Raw genomic sequence first — 20,689 nt, forward strand, 5'->3', positions numbered from 1 at the left:
AACCACAGATGCTGGCACCTCAGTGGCTCCAGGATGCTGCCAGTGACTGCTACGCTTGGTAGAAGGGAGTTCTTGACACTTTTAGAGGAGGCCCTCAGCTGGCAGGGCTTTGGGATCCCCACCAGCTACAGCATTTTCTTTTCTGCTGAACGCAACACAAAGACATCAAGTTGGTTCCAGTCTCTCTTTTTTATGGTTTCCTGTCTTCTGCAAACTCTTCAAGCAGCTGCTGTCCATTGGTCTTTTCTTCTCTCTCCTGTCTTCTTCTATTCCCTCACTACAACTGCCTCTGCTTCTCCCTCCCTTCATCCTTCCTGCCCAGCATCTGCTCCCTCTTTCTCCCCTCCCCACCCTAAAATCTCACTGTCCTTTCCAATCCACCCTCCAACCAGCATCATCCTGTCCCTTTGTCCTACCATGATCCAGCATTTCTCCCTCTCTCTTCTCTTCCTCCCATTGTACAGCATCCTACCTTCTGTCCTGTCTCCAATTTATTAGTAACCCTAAGGGGGCAAACAACATGAATAGATATCGATCAAGTTGACAGGTAGGAAAAGGAACACTTGAGGTAGTTATGGTTTCCTGAATGGCCACAGTAGTATTTACAAGAACTTTACTCTTCTCGCTCCACTGGCACAAAGACTTCATTCTTTCTTGAACAACTCTCATTCACTCTTTTCTAGGAACAACAGGAAGTTTCCCAAGACACTAGCTGATTTACATTTACTGGATCCCTATCGCTTTAGAGGTAGCAGGAATCTGTCTTGGGGAAATGAGTCCACCTGAGGCTCCATCTTACTCTTTCCTCTTCTCCATAAGCTACAGGGAACCTCCAGACACCCCCTTCTGCCCTTTTCTTTTGTCTCTATGTGAGCTCAGAGACCCCGTTGGGTTAGTTCAAAGTTCAGGACAAGTTTGATAGAAAAAAAAGAAACTCTTCCATGTGGCTGCTTTCACTCTGTACGTGGGATAACGCCGAGGCGAGAGGTGGGAGAACCAACTCGGAATTTCCATCTTTTCAATCTCTTATTGGAACAGGGCAATTCTCTAGTCTAAGCTAAGCTACCCAAGTAAAGCAGGCAAAGCAATTGGCTTGAGTTTCCAGGGCAAGCTGAATTTGATAGCATATATGTGTTAGTGTATATTAGTTCCCTTCTAATATGCACTAGGACACCTTATTTATTTATTCAATTTTTAACCCATCCTCTCCAAGGAGCTCAGAAAAGGTTACAAGTCAGGTACTCGAGCATTTTCCCTATTTGTCCCGGCGAGCCCACAGTACCTGGGTAACTGAAGGATTAAGTGACTTGCCCAGGGTCACAAGGAGCAGCACAGGATTTGAATCTACCACCTCAGGGTGCCGAGGCTGTAGCTCTAACCACTACACCACACTCTCCTGTGGTGCTCTTCTTTATAGTTTATAGTTTATAGTTTATTCAATTTTTGATTAAACGCTTTTTCGTTTCTTCAAAGCGTTGTACAGAATAAAAATAACTTTACAGATAAAAAATAAAACATTTAATACAAACTTTTAAGATCGACATGACTGACGTATTAGGTAATTATAGACAGGCATACAATAGACACGATTGGTAAAGGGGGTAAGAAATACAATTGATAAAATAAAAATAAGAAACATTTAAGGTAAACACAAAAGGAATTAGGGGGAAGGGTATAAAGTAAATACTAGTATTAATGATTTGATGTCTGAAATGTGCCTCTTTATTTTTTTTTTTTTTCAGTTAAAAGCTTCGTTAAAAAGGAAACATTTTAAGTTACTTTTAAATTTTTTTAAGTTTTTTTCCATTTTTAAATATAGTGGAAGAGTGTTCCAGATTGTTGGGGCTGTGACTGAAAAAATTGAGGTACGGCGTGTGCCGATATTTTTTAGGGAAGGAATGTTGAGGTTAAATTGAGATATGGACCTTAAGGATCTTGGTGGGTCGTATGGGATCAGTAATCTGTCTATGAAGGCTGGGGCATTTGACTGCAGAGTTCCGAATGTTAAAAGGGCGATTTTATATGTTACTCTTTGTGAGACTGGCAACCAATGGGCATTTTGAAGAAGAGGGGTTACGTGATCATACTTCTTTGCTCCTGAAATTATCTTAATAGCAGTATTTTGAATCAACTGCAAACGTTTTAAGTCTTTATGATATATTCCTTTTAAAAGTGAGTTGCAGTAATCTAATTTCGATATAACGAGTGAATGTATCAAAATATTGAGAGAACTAATGTTGAGAAGGGGGGCTAATGATCGGATCATTCTCAATTTATAAAAACAATTTTTAACTAAGGCGCTTATTTGAGGTCGAAATGTCAATTTATTGTCTATGAGAACACCTAAAATTTTTATAGTAGTGACTGATGATAGTGGAATGTTATCAATAATGATTGGGGAAATTAGTTGCGCTCCCTCTTTTCCTGGGAAGAGGAGGGTATTAGTTTTTGAGATGCTCAGTGATAATTTATTGATGTTTAGCCAGTCGTGAATTTTACTTAATTTTTGATTAATTGCCTGAATCTCAGAATGATTGGTTGGGTCAATGGGGTGTAGAATTTGTAGGTCGTCGGCATAAGCGTATACTGTAAACCCTATTGATTGACAAAGAGTCAGAAGTGGAGCCAAGTAGATATTAAATAATAAAGGCGATAAAATAGAGCCTTGTGGGATTCCAAAGTTAGAGTGGTAAGGATTTGATTTTGTTGTGTTGAATTGTACTGTGTAGGATCTATCGGAGAAATAGGAGTGGAACCATTCAAGGGCCTGATCGGCTACGCCTATGGATTCAAGACGTTGTAATAAAAGATAATGGTCGATGGTATCGAAAGCTGCAGCAAGATCCAAGGAGATTAGGAGAACGGATTTGTGATGATCTAAATAATAATTTATGGATGTAGTGAGACCGAGTAATGAGTACTCTGTAGAATGATTGATACGGAAACCGGTTTGGTTGGGGTGGAGTACATGTGTTTTGTCGATGAAGTCCGTCAATTGTTGAAAGACAGTTTTTTCAGTTAGTTTACATAGGAATGGAAGATTTGCTATTGGTCGATAGTTAGAACATTTATCGAGATTATTTTTTGGGTCTTTGATGATTGGGTTTATGATTGAGTGTTTCCAGTCTGGTGGAACTTTGGCTGTAGATAAACAAGTGTGAATTATTTGAAGGATATCTTAATATCTGGGTGTTCAAATTTCCCAACATGTATACCACACATCCCCAAGAACTCTTCAAAAAATGCCTGATAACAAATTTTAAAATTCCATCTATTGCAGTACCCCATTAAAAGATGTGTTTTACTATCTATTTGAAAAAAAGGAGGAATCTTCACAAGTGCAGCCATTTTTTATCTGGTAAGAATCAGGCAGGTCACTTAAAGTAAAATATAAGGGTCTGGTTGTTTTTTGGTTTTTATTTTTTAGCTCAGGGAAGAACCATCTTGGGTTGGGGGACTGCTGGCACAGTAAATCCACTTACTCTTCATATTCTACACAGCATCTCCTTTCTCCACCTCCCAGCAGCATTTTTTTACCTTTCATTTCAGCCACTGATAGTGGTTTCTCCTACATACTACCAGCAGCTGACCCATGTGGTTTCCCTGACACATTTTGCCACTGCGGTGGCCTGTTGAAGCGGATGGAGAGCTCAGGATGGAGACAGGCAGGTACACTGATACACCTACGGGAGTCCTGGAGGAACTTCTTCCATCCCCGCAGGATCCCTGTAAGTCTGTAGTGGATTCCCGACAGCTCCATTCCCGTGCAGATCTTTAGAATCGGAGGCAGGGGTTTGGGGTTTTTTTGAGACTTATTCAAGAGCCAGGAAACAGTTTTAGTGATCAACAAAGTGGATGCATACATACCAAGCTCGGACATGAAATTCTGTTCATCTCTTACTAGCTACTGGCAATAGAGGTCCCATGTGTGCCTGTTCCCTGCTTGGAACTCCTGCCACCAGAACAACTTCAGAACATTCTTTTTCAATTGTAGGACAAACAATCAAGGACTTAGAACAGAACTGAGATCTGGCTCTGTAGATGGTTTATAATTTTTAAATAGTTTGAAACGATTGTTTTCTCATACTCCATGTGGTGAAATCAGTTAACTTAGCAGGGTTTAAAAAAACAAAACAAAACCCAAACCCTTACCGCAATCTGGCACCGGCACGATATTATTATATTGCAAGCTGAGTACCTATTGTGTAAACCGCTATGAACTGCTGGTTAGGCGGTATATAAAAATAAAATTATTATTATTATTATTTCCTAAAAGAGGTCATTATTGAGATGGCATCCACTGCTTATTCCTAGGATAAGCAGCATAAAATCTGTTTTACTACTTGGGATCTAGCTAGGTGCTTGGGACCTGGGTTAACCTAGGATGGAAACAGGATATTGGGCTTGATGGACCTTTGGTCTGTCCTAGAATGGCAGCTCTTATGTTCTTATGTGAGCCAAGTATAGGACAATCAAGCCATTGTGACATCACGGATGAGTTTGACTCTTAGGCATTGGTGGAATGACATCACAATCTCAGTTCTGGAATGTTGCTACTCTTTGGGTTTCTGCCTGTACTTGGGACCTGGGTTGGCTACTTTTGGAAACAGGATACTGGGCTTGATAGACCTTCAGTCTGTCCCAGTATGACAATTCTTATGTCCATATAAGTCGGACTTACAGTGAATGTACAACTGTAACCCGTTCTGGGCTCCAGGGGAGGGCTTGGGAAACCAATAAATAATAAGAATCTACTTTTCTTGCATATTTAACAAAGTAAAGCCTATTATTTTGTGTTGAACTTTAACAAGTTATGGGACGCATTTTATGTTTTCTTAGACTTTACAAGATCTTTTAAATGCGGGTTGGGTACAGGGATCGGGATGGGAAAGGGAACGGTGAGGGAACTGTACCAATATGATGTGGATGAGGGGGGATGGAATAGAATTGACCGGAAAAGGGGATCCGATTATGTCTCAATACACACGCTTCTATACAAGCAATTGCTGGAATTTAAAGGGGTTATTTTATCAGGGGGGAACATATTTTTTAAAAACCTTAGGTCATATGCTGCACAAATAAGTCCTATAAATCCAGTTTAGTGGAGCCCAAACTGCAGAGCCCTCCCATGACTCTGCAGCTATGTTCCCTCTAAGCCAGGGATCTCAAAGTCCCTCCTTGAGGGCCGCAATCCAGTCGGGTTTTCAGGATTTCCCCAATGAACATGCATTGAAAGCAGTGCATGCACATAGATCTCATGCATATTCATTGGGGAAATCCTGAAAACCCGACTGGATTCTGGCCCTCACGGACCGGAGTTGCCCACCCCCTGCATCTAGTCCAGGGATCTCAAAGTCCCTCCTTGAGGGCCGCAATCCATTTGGGTTTTCAGGATTTCCCCAATGAATATGCATTGAAAGCAGTGCATGCACATAGATCTCATGCATATTCATTGGGGAAATCCTGAAAATCCGACTGGGTTGCGGCCCTCAAGGAGGGACTTTGAGACCCCTGCTCTAAGCGGAGAACTTGAGCAATTGTTCATACATTCTAGGAGTGTCACTTACAAATTTTAAATGGTCGTTCAGAAAAATACTTGCAAATCTGAAAAATTGTTTTTAGAACTTGTTACTCACAAGAAAAAAAATAAAAATGTGCATGCACCAATCAGTCCTTAGAGGGAGTATTGTTCTGCAGTACATTCAGATCCAAAAAATTTTTTTCCTTTAATCTATTCAGAAAGTAAATTTCCAGATGCTCAGTTTCACAAGGTTCTTTTCTACTGTGAAGAGCCAGGGGACTAGTAACTCCATAAAGCATTGTGAGCCAACAGTTTCCTTGACCTTCCTATCGATGGAATTTTGGGTCCCTATAAATATGCAAGCTTTTAAAAAGCAATAGAAGTTGTGGCTGAGCATTTTTAAGGGGGCTGGAACAGTTTTTACAGTGACAGGTGCTGAAGAGATCCCCCTATGCCAAGTGTCTCAAAGTCCCTCCTTGAGGGCCGCAATCCAGTCGGGTTTTCAGGATTTCCCCAATGAATATGCATGAGATCTATGTGCATGCACTGCTTTCAATGCATATTCATTGGGGAAATCCTGAAAACCCGACTGGATTACGACCCTCGAGGAGGGACTTTGAGATCCCTGCAAAATCAGCAGTTCTGCACTTCAAAGGCTGCAGCATCCTCAGCAACCCCTGCAGCACAGAAACCTTCCTTTCCAGATCTCCTAAATACACAGCTTGACAATTTCCCTCTCCCTGTAACATTCAGATCTCCAATGGGCAAAAAGGGACCAAATACAGTAGACTCTCTGTTAACTGGAACTCAAGCAACCAGAAGTCTCAAGCAACCAGCAAAAAAAAAAAAAAAAAAAATCAAAGACATACTGTAATACTTTAAATAAAAATGGAAATAAAATCAATTTCTGGCAGAAATTTAAGTGTAAACTTGGCACACCATACCCGAGTATGTCCATGCTTTGCCTACCACATGTCTGGTAGTTTGTCTGGAACCGTTTATAACTCTCAAGCAACCAGAAACTACATTTATCCGGCATCTATCAATCTCCATGGGTGCCGGTTAACTGAGAGTCTACTGTATTGGGGTTTCGCTAATATTCTCTATTATCAAAGCCGATTTTCAGCTATGTGGTGTGCTTTGAAACACTCCAATAGTAGTTTGAGAAGGAAAGAAAGATGTTTTTGCCTGTCCAGAGGGTGGATTCTGCCTATCTCTCCATTACTATGCAAGTTTTATGAACCTTTTCACAGCAGGCTTGCCTGCCAGATAAAATATAGCTTTCCTGTAGTCAGATAAACATTTTACTTTTCTTTCCTCTCCTTCCCAAGTCAGTTTTTTTTTTCTCAGACAACTTCCACAAGTGTTAGGAAGATACACTAACACAATGTAACTGAAAAGTTTGAATGAGAAGAGAAGTTGATCACCAATTATTACAGTAAAATATATTATCAGATAATGGTAACATTTGGAGAAAAGCAAAAAAAAAAAAAAAAAAAGTACAGAAAAATAGTCTCTAAATAGATGCCTCATAGTTTATTTAAATTTTGATTAAACACTTATCCAAAGATACAAAGCGTTGTACATAATAATTTAAAATAGCTGGGAGACAAACATTTTAAATAATTAGACATACACCAACTAATCATACATACTTATGTCTAGAAAACATTGGGGGAAAAAAGGGAAGAACTACAATTTCTTAGAAAGAATACATAAAAGGAAAATACAAAAGGGGAAAAAGTTAAGTAGTGTGGAAGTATGTACTTGTGTAAAAAAAGAAAAAATTCAGTTATTGGCGTCTTTAAAGAGAAAGCATTTTAGGCTGCTTTTAAATTTCTGCAAGTTTTGTTCAGCTCTAAGGTGTAGAGCAGGGGTAGGGAACTCCGGTCCTCGAGAGCCATATTCCAGTTGGGTTTTCAGGATTTCCCCAATGAATATGCATTGAAAGCAGTGCATGCAAATAGATCTCATGCATATTCATTGGGGAAATCCTGAAAACCCGACTGGAATACGGCTCTCGAGGACCGGAGTTCCCTATCCCTGGTGTAGAGGGAGAGAGTTCCAAATTAAAGGGGCAGTGACTGAGAAAATGAGGGTACGACGAGTACCGATTATCTTTAGGGATGGGACATTAAGGGAATGTTGTGAAGCTGATCTTAAAGTTCTGGGTGGGTCGTAAGGGATCAGCAGTCTATTTATGAAAGCTGGGGTATTAGTTTGCTTGGTTTTAAAAGTTAAGAGTGCAATTTTATAGGTAATCCTATGTAAAACAGGCAACCAGTGAGATTTTTGTAACAAGAAAAGAAAACAAGTGGGAGTGGGATGGAACAAAACAACCTTGAAACAAACAATATTTATTCATATAGGCCAGGGGTAGGGAACTCCGGTCCTTGAGAGCCGTATTCCAGTCGGGTTTTCAGGATTTCCCCAATGAATATGCATTGAAAGCAGTGCATGCAAATAGATCTCATGCATATTCATTGGGGAAATCATGAAAACCCGACTGGAATACGGCTCTCGAGGACCAGAGTTCCCTACCCCTGATATAGGCTCAAATTAAAATACAAGTGCAAGGATATAGGGGTCCTTTTATTAAGATGCGCTAACCGATTTAGCACGCACTAAATGCTAAGGCACCCATAGAATATAATGGATGCCTTAGCATTTAGCGTGCGCTAATCTTAAGCGTGCGCTACATCAGTTAGCGCACCTTAATAGAAGGACCCCATAGAGTCCTATTTTGCATAAAAATATAAATACAGTCAAACCTCGGTTTACGAGTAACGCGGTTTGCGAGTGTTTTGTAAGACGAGCAAAACACTCTTGCAAATCGTGCCTCACAAACCGAGCGTTGACTCGATTTGCAAGCCCCCGACAACCAGCATTGCCCCCACTCCACCCGCGCGCCCCCGCCCCCAACAACCGGCATCGCCGCCCGCACCCAAACCCTCACCGCAATCTGGCACCGGCACGCAGCACCAACTCACAGGACATGCCGGTGCTGGAAGAGCCCGCCTTTTGCCGCTGATCTCTGCTGGGCTGGGCCTGCTGGCTCTCGCGCTTTCCAAGACTCTAATGAGATTCTCGGAGAGAGTAGGGGTGGGGGCTTGCGGACTGAGGGGAGGATGATTCCGGTTCTCGGGGGTAGGATGGAAGTGTACCAGTGGCCTCGGTGGTGGGGGTGCGATCTTTTTGGGATGTGGAACCAATCTAGCGAGTTTCCCTTACTTCCTATGGGGAAACTCACTTTGATATACGAGCACTTTAGTTTACGAGCATGCTTCTGGAACGAATTATGCTCACAAACCAAGGTTCCACTGTATAATGTCCTTGAAATTCAATGACCCAGTGGGTTTCTGTTCCTGTTTTTGGTTTTCACCCCCAAATACTTTTTGTAACATGAGAAAAATGCACATTCCAAAACTCCAGATGTGTTAACTACTTAAAAGATTTGCTACGCAGGACCGTAAAGCCTCAGCTCCCCAACATTTTCCCCCCTCCTTTACAAAGCCGCGCTAGCGTTTTTAGTGCTGGCCGCGGCGGTAACAGTTTGGATGCTCACAGGAATTCTGAGCGTCTGAACTGTAACCACAGCGGCCGGCACTAAAAACGCTAGCGTGGCTTTGTAAAGGAGGGGTTTTATAAGTAAACCCCATGGTCATTAACCCCCCCACCTCCTGTGTATGAATACAAGGCATGAGGGTAACCGAGATACTGAAAGAATCAAAGCAATACACCATATTGATTATTCTTATATGATCAGAGAACTGCTGCCAGTTTATCACTTGGCGATGGACTTTCCACATAATAAAATCACATATTGAATATGAGGTGATGTGTCAAAACCACGGAGGACAACGGCACGCCAACATTTGAGTGCAGGAGAAAAGCGCGCCGCCGCTTTGAGACCTTCCCTTTTGCACTCTAAGGGGAGGTGTGTGTGGGGGGGGGGGGGAACCCTCCACTACATTTAGAAGTTCTCGCACTCCCGTTGGGGGTATGTGTGTGGGAATCCTCCCCCACTGAAAACTCCCAAAGACCAAAAACGGGAAGGAGAATGGCAATTTTCAGTGTACTGGGGATCCCCTCCCAACCCTCCCCCAACAGGAGCGCGAGGACTTCTAAATGTAGTCGGGGGGGGGGGGGTCCCCCCAACCCTCAGAGAGTAAAACTAAATGCCTTAAAGCGGCGGCGCGCTTTTGCTCCTGCACTCAAATGTCGGCGCGCCATTGTCCTCTGCGCTTTTGACGGCGTACTGAATACGAGGGTGAACCAAAAATTAAAGGCAAGTGTTAAATTGTACAATAACTGGAACAGAGCTAGCGAAATGCATCATATTTACTCGTACATTACCTGTTGGATAGTTCGCGCCTGCACAGCGCAATGCTCGTGTGTCAGCCACGAGGCCAGAAACATGGACGCTCCATTGCAAAATTGTACCATCGAAGAACAACATGTGGAAGTGTATATTCTTTGGGCAGAGGGAGTGAAACCTGTGGGAATTCACCATCAGATATTGACTCAGTATGGACTTAGCACCATGAATCAACGAAAGGTTTATGAGTGGGTAAAAAGGGTTAAAACGGGAAGAACAGGTGTAACTGACGAAGGTCGTTCTGGCTGCCCATTAGCATCGCGCACACAAGAGCACATTGATAAGGCAGATGCTTTGATTAGAGAAGACCGGCGGATAATGGTGTCTTAACTGGCTGCAAATTTGGATATCGGCTATGGATCTGCATTTGCCATAACGCACGAGGACTTAGGATACAGGAAAGAAGAGAAATGTTGTCCAAAATAGTCTTGCTGTGCCACGACAATGCACGTCCTCCTACAGCAGCAGTGACAGAAGAAACAATGCAACATCTTGGGTTCGAACATCTTCCATATCCTCCTTACAGCCCAGATCTGGCGCCTAGCGAATTATCACATCTTGGGTGCACTGAAGGAGATGCGGCGAGGTCACAGATTCACCTCTGATGATGAAGTAAAGGAAGCGGTGCTCACCTGGCTTCGGCAGCAGCCGAAAAACTTCTTCTCTGCAGGAATGCAGAAGCTAGTTGAACGATACAACAAATGCGTCATCTTGCACAGGGGGGACTATGATATTTTCAATTACTCACAGTTACTTCTATTAAAGCCGTTAAATGTATTTTTGCGTTTACTTTTTGATTTACCCTCGTATAATGAAAATTTTACTCCTATCAAAGGAATCTTTTCAGCAGATCAGTGTAAAAATATTATACAGTATATGAAAGATTTGGACCATATAGGATCCTTCAAAGTCACCTCAGAGACATTAAAATAACCAATAAAATGAAATCACAACCTGCAGAGAATCTGTATTTTCATGCATATAACGCGCGCGTTATACGCGTTTTTACCTACCGCGCATACCCCTCGCGCGTTATACGCGTGAGCACGGTATACAAAATTTTTTTTACATAGTTCCCACCCCGCCCGACGCCCGATTCACCCCCCCCAGAAGGACCGCTCACACCCCCACCCCGAACGACCGCTCGCACGCGCTCCCACCCGCACCCGCATCCACGATCGGAGCAAGAGGGAGCCCAAGCCCTCTTGCCCGGCCGACTCCCCAACTCCCCGACAATATCGGGCCAGGAGGGAGCCCAAACCCTCCTGGCCACGGCGACCCCCTACCCCCACCCCGCACTACATTACGGGCAGGAGGGATCCCAGGCCCTCCTGCCCTCGACGCAAACCCCCCTCCCTCCAACAACCGCCCCCCCCAAGAACCTCCGACTGCCCCCCCAGCCGACCCGCGACCCCCCTGGCCGACCCCCACGACACCCCCACCCCCCTTCCCCGTACCTTTGGTAGTTGGCCGGACAGACGGGAGCCAAACCCGCCTGTCCGGCAGGCAGCCAACGACGGAATGAGGCCGGATTGGCCCATCCGTCCCAAAGCTCCGCCTACTGGTGGGGCATAAGGCACGTGGGCCAATCAGAATAGGCCCTGGAGCCTTAGGTCCCACCTGGGGGCGCGGCCTGAGGCACATGGGCGGGTGAACGGAGAGTCGGGACAGCGCACGGAGAGGCGGGGCAGTGCACGGAAAGTCAGGGAGGGTGAACGGAGAGTCGGGACAGCGCACGGAGAGTCGGGGCAGTGCACGGAAAGTCAGGGAGGGTGAACGGAGAGTCGGGACAGCGCACGGAGAGGCGGGGCAGTGCATGGAAAGTCAGGGAGGGTGAACGGATAGTCGGGACAGCGCACGGAGAGTCGGGGAGGGCGAAAGGAGAGTCGGGGTGGCCAGAGGAGAGTCGGGGCGGGCGAAAGGACAGTCGGGCTGCATGCGCGGTATACCCGTGAGCGCGGTATACAAAAGTTTTTGTACATAAAATTGTGGTTTCTGCGCGCTATACCCGTGTGCGCGTTTTACACGGGTGCGCGTTATCTGCGTGAAAATACGGTAATTTACTCCAAAAGCTATACAGCTGCACTGAAAATACAATGCTCTTTTTCTGCCGCTGTTATTTGGATTTTTTTAAAAATTATTTGTCCTGGTCTTTTTTTTTTTTGTTTCCTTGTCTTTGCACTTATTTTATTCTCTCTCCTCCCGTCATCATTTTCTCCCCTATCTCAGTGTCTAAGGCTCAGTTTTCCCTTTCATCTCATTGTTCCATTTGTATTTTGCCTCCCTCTAAATCCCTCCGTTACACAGACATCTGTTCATGCTCCCTAACCACTAGTACCTGGATTTCATTCCTCTTTCTTTCAACTCTCACATTCTAGTTTCTTCCTTGTCACAACACTTCACTTTCCCCCTCTTCCCTCTGGATCCTCTCTCTCCTCAAAATGTATTTCTCTTCTATCAATCTATTGCTTTCTGGCTCTCTTCTCCCTCAACATCCATCTCTTCCCTCAATTTTTCCCTCAGCCATCTGCCTTTGCAATATTTTGTTTCACGCATCTGTTTTTATATTCTCCCATCTCCTCAAATCTGACTCCCTCATGCCATCATGTCTGCTCTGACTCCAGTCATCTCCAATTATCCCTTCTCATGTTCTCTCAAACCCCACTGTTCCCATTCTCCTAGCCCTATCTGATGTATCCACACCCCATTCATCCCTAAGTACACTCTCCCCAATCCCCCCCGCAAAAAAAAAATAATTTCTCTGGCTCTCTCACATACCTACCCCCAGTCTACAGTCCTCTGCTCTATCAGGTGAGCTACGAAGGAGCGCTCACATGTCTGTGCCTCTTCTTGCTAGTCATCAGTTCTAGTTCCGTCTTACCCCAATACTCTATTATACTCCTAGCTCAGGGGTAGGCAATTTCGGTCCTCGAGAGCTGGAGCCAGGTCAGGTTTTCAGGATATCCACAATAAATAAGCATGAGATAGATTTGCATCTCAAGGAGACAGTGCATGGAAATCCATCTCATACATATTCATTGTGGATATCCTGAAAACCTGACCTGGTTCCGGCTCTCGAGGACCGGAATTTCCCACCCCTGCCCTAGCTCTCTTGTCCTCCTTGGGTCATCCTTATCTCCTGCTCTACCATTCTCCATCCTCCTTCACTACCTCCAATTTCCTCTTGCACACACCCTTAATCAACACCTCAGATTCACCTGAAATTCTCACTCTTTTTCTTTTACACACACTCCCACTGTGGCTTTCTCTTGCATCCCTCCCCCCATCACCACCTGCTTCATATTTCCTGTTGTAAACTGAAAAACCTCAGAGGGTGTCTTTTTAGCATTTTAACCCTGCGTTGGGGCTGCTGGCCCACTGAGGCATGGAGTTCCTCCATGGGTGTCTGGGGACCTCCGATTCAAGCCATGTAAATATCACTGACAAACAAAGAACCTCTTTTTTTTTTTTTTTTTTTAAGCTAATCTGAAAAATAAACTACATCTCCAAAAGGTATAATCAATTTCTTTCTACAATAATAGGACGTTTTCACATTCTTATTTTTCCAATTCTTGGCATTCATGAACTGTTTATATGATTTTATATCTGAGTAGGTCATTAATGGCCTTACCTAACTTTACAGCAAAAAAAGCACAAAGGGCCTCAATATTATTGACTCAAAATGAGCCATAATTTAGCAAACAACGCCTACATATCAGCCAATAAACAAAATAAGCTCTGAGGGTCACCAAAAGATTTCAGCCTCCTTGACCTGCTTGTTCAGACTATAATTAAAAATTAATACTAATATTTATTCTACAGCATGTTAAGGATATATTTTTAAAACTCATTTTATTTTGTATTGTCAACAGTAGCAAATTCCCCAAAAGAAACCTTACACACTTAAGAGATTGTTTGCAGTTACTATATCAATATATCAAGTGGACAAAGTTGAAATTAATGCATTTACAGCAGTGGTCTCAAACTCAAGTCCTTTGCAGAGCCACATTTTGGAGTTGTAGGTACTTGGAGGGCCTCAGAAAAAAATAGTTAATGTCTTATTAAAGAAATAACAATTTTGCATGAGGTAAAACTCTTTATATTTATAAATCTTTCCTTTTGGCTAAGTCTTTTAATAATAATATTGTCATTTATAGCTAAAGAGACATATGATCAAGAAACTGTTTTATTTTACTTTTGTGATTATGATAAACATAACGCAGGCCTCAAAATAGTACCTGGCAGGCCACATGTGGGCCCACCCCCCAGGCTGCGAGTTTGAGACCACTGATTTACAGGATTTGAAGAATTTTTTAAACCCCACTCACTAAGCTAACTGATTTCACCACAGTTTCCACACAACAAATTATATGCTGTGTGACAAAATATTTTCTCTCATTTGTTTAAAATCTACTATTTAGCAGCTCATCGCCTGCCTCCTAGTCCTAGTATTTTTGGAATGAGTGAACAAACGATTCATATCAACCCTTTCCACTCCACTAAAATATATGTGGAAATTAATTAGCTAATGAGTCATTAAAAGCAATAGCTGGCCACTCAGAACCAATTACACAGGCCAACAGCAACAAAAAATTTCTTGGTGCCTTGGGTTTTTTTGACCTGTTCTTGGGGTTATTTGGGGCGCTGATTCAGAAAACTGCATTGGATAGACCGCATCAGCTCTAGTTTCTTAGATATGGTTGAATTTATGCCTTTGGGAGTGTAGAGCCTGAACATTGGACAAAAAAAAAAAAAAAAGATTGGCCTCCGAGGGAATATCTGGTGGTTGGAGGACAAAATGTAATCAATGAACTTTTGGAAGCAGAAGACAGAATCATAGTGCCTGATGAAACAATTTGTAAAAGGCTTTTAATAAAGACAGTTTGTGCATTGAATACGTGACGCATATGTTACCTGGACTTACCATGGAAAAACTGAAGGCAGGAATTTTCAATGGTCCACAGATCAGACAACTTATAAATGACCCACATTTCACAGCATCAATGAATGAAATTGAAGCATGTGCCTGGTCTTCATTTGTTCTTGTGAAAAACTTTCTTGGCAACAAGAAGGCTGTCAACTACACACAATTAGTAGAGGATATGCTCGTTCATTTCAACAGGCATGGCTGTAACATGAGTGTTAAAGTCCATTATCTAACAGTCACTTAGATCGCTTTCCAGAGAACCCAACATGAGCAAAGAGCAAGGTGAAAAAAGATTTCACCAAGACATAAAAACAATGGAAGCCCCAAGGAAGATGGGATTCACACATGATGGCAGACTATTGTTGGAATCTTATGCAGGTTTGCTCTGGCAGATCCTACTCTCGGAAATCTTACAAAAGGAGTTACTTGTGAGTTTGAATGACTGGAAAGTTTGTATCATAAACTTGTGCTTTTGGTATGAAATAAGTAGATTTTCATGCTGTAAACTTTTCTTTTAATATGTTTCCTTCATGCTTAAAAGATATTAATTTAAAGACTACACTCTAACAAAAACTATGGAAGATCCGGCTTTCTCTGTATCCTTGAATGCAGAGGCCTTTGATCGTGTAGAATGAACCTTCATGTATCAAGCAATGGATTGGTTTAGTATCAGTCCCGGTTTTATACAAACGATTCAAGCCTTGTATAGTTTCCCCTTATGCAAGATTATACATTAATAATAATTTTTCTGAACATTTTTGTCTTGGAAGGGGAGTTAGACAAGGATGTCCGTTATCTCCTTTGCTTTTTGACATCGTATTGGAACCCTTATTGGCTATTCGGCCAATTTTTAATTGGCAAGCAGGGTGAAGAGTGGTATATGGTACATGTTCTGTATCTCAAAAACTAGAGCTGATAGGAAAAATCTGGTGCCATTTTTGGAATCAGCAGGTCAAATAGACCCCGAAACAGGTCTAACATTTGAGGCACCAAAATGAGTGTTGGTCAGTGTTATTCACATTAATTGGCATCAGTCAGAATTTGCATACATCTGGCTGCGCCCTATAGCCCCTGGGCCCAACGCAAAAGGGTGTGGCCATGGGAGGAGCATAGGCGCATTGGAGGCATTCCCAAAAGGTGCATGTGTTGCAGAATAATGGGTCTGTGCGCCCAACATGAGCACCAGCATTTGCATCAGGTTTCATCAGGCGTAAGCCTGGCACCCAAAGTCAGGGCATGGGAATTGGTGCTAAGAGCAATTCTATTAAGGGCACATGCGCTGATCTTTTCTGGCAATCATTTTTCAGCTCCACCTATAGAATGCAGCGCTTAAAATGCATAGACGACAAAACTAATACAGAATGTTTTAGCATTAGGTACAGTTTAGTAAAAGCATCTCTTTGGTAGATTTTAATACCCTTCTGTCTCCTTTTTCTATCCCCCTTTTTCCTCTCTCTCTTTTCATCCTCCTGCAGTTTACTCTAACCTTCCTCATATGTATCCGAAGCTCCTACGTAGTGCTGCCCGATTCAGGAAAAAAATTTTTGATTCAATTTTCCCACCCAATCACATGTGTTTTTTTGTTTTGTTTTTTAAACATCCTGAAGGGTAGCCTCTAAAACCACACACCCCCCTTGCCCTCTCCAACTCCACGCTGGTGCTGTAGTGTAAACAAAATAAACAAAAAAGACCTTTTTCTCTCTCTGTAAGATAGCAAGCATGAGCTAGGACCGAACACCATCTCTGGCAGCATACACATTTCAAATTTGATATATTGTAATTACAAAAATAGAAAATAACATTATTTTTTCTACCTTCCACTGCCACCACCATTTCTGTTTCTTTCCCACTGTCTATCATCTCTCTCTTTCCCTCCCTGCCTTGTGCCCTGGGTCAAACCTTTCTATTCCCCTCCATGCAGCATCTCTCCCTTCTTCCCCTCCATTTTCATGTGAGACATTTCTTTCTCTCTCCCCATGCACCACCTCTCCCTGCCCTCCACCCTATGTCCAACATTTTCCCCTCTCTCTTCTCCAAGCATGTCTCCCTCCCCTCCACCAGATACAGGATTTTTCCCTCTCACCCCTTTCTACCTCTTTGTTGCATCTCTCCCTTCCTTTCCTCCACCCCAAGTACAATTCTTCCTCTTGCCTTTCTCCCCCCTCCCCATGTGCAGCAGCTTTCCTCCCCTCCCATCCCTTGAGCAGCAGCTATTCTCCCCTTCCACCCATCCTCCTGTGTAGTGGCTTTCCATCCTTCCCATCCCCCTGTGCAGCAGCTCACCACCAACCCCCCTCCCTCCATGAGCAGCTGCAGCAGTAGTGGTGGTGGCCAGCTGGCAGAGGCATCGCTGTGAACAGGCAGCTTGCGGCCTGCCTTGCCAGGGCTTCCTTCTGCCGCATCATCAGTGATATCAGTGATGCAACAGATGGAAGGCCGCAAGCTTCCTGTTCAGAGTGCTGACTGTTAGCCAGCCACCGCCATCACTGCTGCTGCTTTAGGTATGTCAGGGTGGGGGAGTGTTGAACACTAAATCGGCAAGTCTGATTTTTTTTCAGCGAATCGATTCTAATTGGCAAATCAGGCAGCACTAGTGTATACTCCCTTATCTCACTCCTACTGGGATCAGCAGCAGAAATCCACTACCATTCGAGCTGAGTCCCATCTCCTCCTCAGCTTCAGACCAGTAAAGATTCTTCTTGTATGCATTATCTAAAGGAAAAGAGCCTCTTTGGATCCTGGGACTATATTTTTGGAACCACTGATCTACAGAACAACATGTAAAAAAAACATTTCTAATTTCCAATCTTTTCTTTTTTTTTCCTTTTCTGTACTGCAAATTGAAATTATCAGGCACATAAATGTTCACAGAACATACTTCAGCATTTTAAAAGTGCAGAAAAATTCCAGATAGTGATTATTCATAGGTCAACAGCTTAACAGAAATGTGCTTTTTGTTTCTGTTTGACTTATTTTCCCAGTTGATTCACAAGAGCTACTGCATATATTTGTACACAAAAACAGGAGGCAGAAATCCTGGTCACCAAACTTCTCAAATTAAAAAGCACCTATTGCTCTTTAAAGACAGCACAGACTGCACCTTTTTTTGTGGTCCCTGCTTCTTTTGTGATTCCATTGCAAATCAGAAACAGCCTCTATTTAGAAAGGATACTGTGAACCTTCATTCACAACTATTTGGGCTATTTCCCCCTTTCACAACCCTCTACTAGCCCAGTCACTCCTGAAACCCAGTATGCATGCACCTTAAATATGGCCAGTAGGTGTCACTGTTGAGTAACAGTGACGTCTCCATCTTTTCTCTCCTTTTCCCAAAGGGTCTGTGAATATTAATGCCTCTGAAGAATCCCCACTCCCAGGAGCAGAAGCCCTGCTGCTACGCCAGACATATAAGAACTATATTCTTTGTTGATGCTCATTTAATCTTCCAGTTCAATTAGGCCCAGGATCTGGGACCATAAGCCTTTGTAGGCAGACATTGTCCCCTATTTTATTTCTTCAGTTTATATTTATCCAACCACTACAACGACTGTCCTCAGCTAAAATCATGGGTCCTAAATCCAGCCACTAGGTGTAGCGCCTGCTTTTCCCCCAACTCAGCCCCCAGACCACCAGGAATCAAATGTAAGTCTCTCCACACAGCCACTGAGCTAAATCCAGGTCTACATTCTTAATACCATTTGTTAAAAGCTTAGAGCCAAACAGCAGCAGAATATCTGTTTCGTTTTTCTACATCAAATTTTCCAGCTCTAAAGTAATTAGTAATTTATCTGCCGTCATCTACTGTTACTTCAACATCAACGTCCTTTTTATTTTCATTTCAGATCAACAATATTTTAGCTGAATATATTCATGCATTTTCACCACTTATATACTTATGGAAAAAAGGGGAGTGTAGCACTCTGAAAGCCAAGTTGTGCAAATGCAAAAGTGCCCCATCTTTTGGATTTGCATGCACTAATGTTAAGAGCTGATTTTCAGCAAGCACGAGAAGCAACCTTACTCCATTTCAGATTTAATTAATACTTGAAGGGGACGAGTACACTCTTTTGTTTAATAGTAGTCGGATCCACGTAAGATCTCATTTGCTAAGTTTTTTTTTTTTGCCAATCCAGAACTAGCATAATGGCAGTCACTGCCCCACGAGGCAGACACCAAATGGTGCCACCCACCCACACACTGTGCCTCATAATAAGCCATAAAGCACTGGAATGCACAGCCCCTTTATGAGCAAACAATGACCTGGCTTCATTAGAATACAGCTGACATTTTCAGACCAGTGATCTGTTCCTAGGAACTGCACCAGAAATCCCCAAAAGAGGAGCACTCTGATGATATAACTTTAAAAAGAACAACAAAAACCGAAACGAAACAAATACGTAGTTTTAACGACAAGTAAAAATGCATGGGAAAACCAAACCATAAACGAAAAAATATTTTACACAACTTATAATACAAAACATATGAAAACACGTGGTTAAGATAACTTTTGCCTGTACTTAACTTTCTAAAATGAACAGAAGTAATTTCCCCAAAATTGGAGCAGTCTGTATATTAAATGGGGGGAAAAAAAGCCATAAATATCTGTATATTTTCCATCCGTTATTAAATTGCATATTTAGACCTTTTTTTAACATCTCAGTTTCTGTAGAAGAAACATCTAATACTGATTTAACATTTTAATACATTCTTCTCAGTATTTAAGCGACAAACTAAGCTAAACACCCCTCCCCCAAACGCAACAGTTTCCTTATCTGCAACTTCTACTACTGGCTTTCCAATTTAGCAATCCAATTAGTTGCAAACAAATGGGCCGAACGAGTTGAAATGTAGCAGACGGTTTCAAAAATGATCAGTGCATTCTTACCTGCTCTGAGGAAGCATGTCTGACTCAGACTACAGCACCAAAACTCCACACTGTCTTTGTTACCATTCAGGGGAAACTTGAGACTGCCAGCCCTGAATAATCGAGCTTAGAGCCAGGCCACTCACTGCTGGCACACCGAAAACCAGATGTTTGGGATCAGCTGGATTTGATGTTCAATGTTCTGCATTGTCAGGGAATAAGGAGATGGGGAAGCACAGTGGTACACAGCTCTTTATTTAGGATTATTTTTCTCCTTTTTAAAAAATGGATGTGACCCGCTGAGTGAAAAAGTACCAAAAGTGGGGTTACAATCAACAGATATAAAGATGGAGGGATAAATTTGGGTAAGATGTATTTTTGAAAATTGTGTATACTATAGAGTTAGTAGAAAGGAACTATGCCATTTATTTTTTTCACAGAGATTACAGAGATATATTGTAGAAGATTTAAACTTGCTATTTTTCAAATGTGTTTGTCTGAAAAAATTACTTTTTTTTTTCCATTGATAAAGCATTTCTCATTTTATAAAGATGTAGTTAGTCCATACTTAAGGCTGAAATAATCTATCTTGTGATACAAGAGGATGATGAAAAGTTCTCAGCCCAACCAAGAAGTGAATTATATGGTCCAATCAATTATCTGAAACAATGTCAACACATAGAATTTTGTTTCTGCAAACTGGCACTTAACAAACACTCTTTTTTTTTCAGCTACAGTGGCATATCCTCTACTAATTTAGATTTTAAACAGAATTTAGGAAGTTGGTTGGTTGGGCTGAGAACTTTTCTGCATACCCCATTTTTAGTAACTTATCGCTCAGTAGATCACATATCTTTTTAGAATTCATAAGAATAGCCTTACTGGGTCAAACCAAAGGTCCATCAAGCCCAATGAGAATTATGCAGGAGCGTTATATGTTATGAAGAGGCAGCGTGTGTTTGGAATCCCCTGAAGAAGATCTGGGGCTCCTTTAACGTG

At 42.5% G+C, this 20,689-nt stretch overlaps 1 protein-coding gene across 6 annotated transcripts in view; it reads right to left on the reverse strand.

Moving 5' to 3' along the window:
- Nucleotides 1–19,860, reverse strand: part of TFDP2 (transcription factor Dp-2) — a 125,288-nt gene extending 105,428 nt beyond the window's left edge. For 2 of the 6 annotated variants that reach the window (XM_033959719.1, XM_033959718.1), the window contains exon 1: nucleotides 19,712–19,860. Coding sequence is in view for 2 of the 6 variants with exons in the window: in XM_033959717.1 (XP_033815608.1) it covers nucleotides 17,927–17,962 (36 nt within the window). In the remaining 4 variants the exon portion in view is untranslated. Of the gene's footprint in view, nucleotides 1–17,926; nucleotides 18,018–19,711 lie in introns of those variants that run through there. The other 4 variants (XM_033959717.1, XM_033959716.1, XM_033959720.1 and 1 more) reach the window with 3 other exon arrangements.
- Between the last annotated feature and the right edge of the window lie 829 nt (nucleotides 19,861–20,689).

The sequence above is a fragment of the Geotrypetes seraphini genome, chromosome 9 (genome assembly GCF_902459505.1).
Source record: "Geotrypetes seraphini chromosome 9, aGeoSer1.1, whole genome shotgun sequence".
NCBI lineage: Eukaryota > Metazoa > Chordata > Amphibia > Gymnophiona > Dermophiidae > Geotrypetes > Geotrypetes seraphini.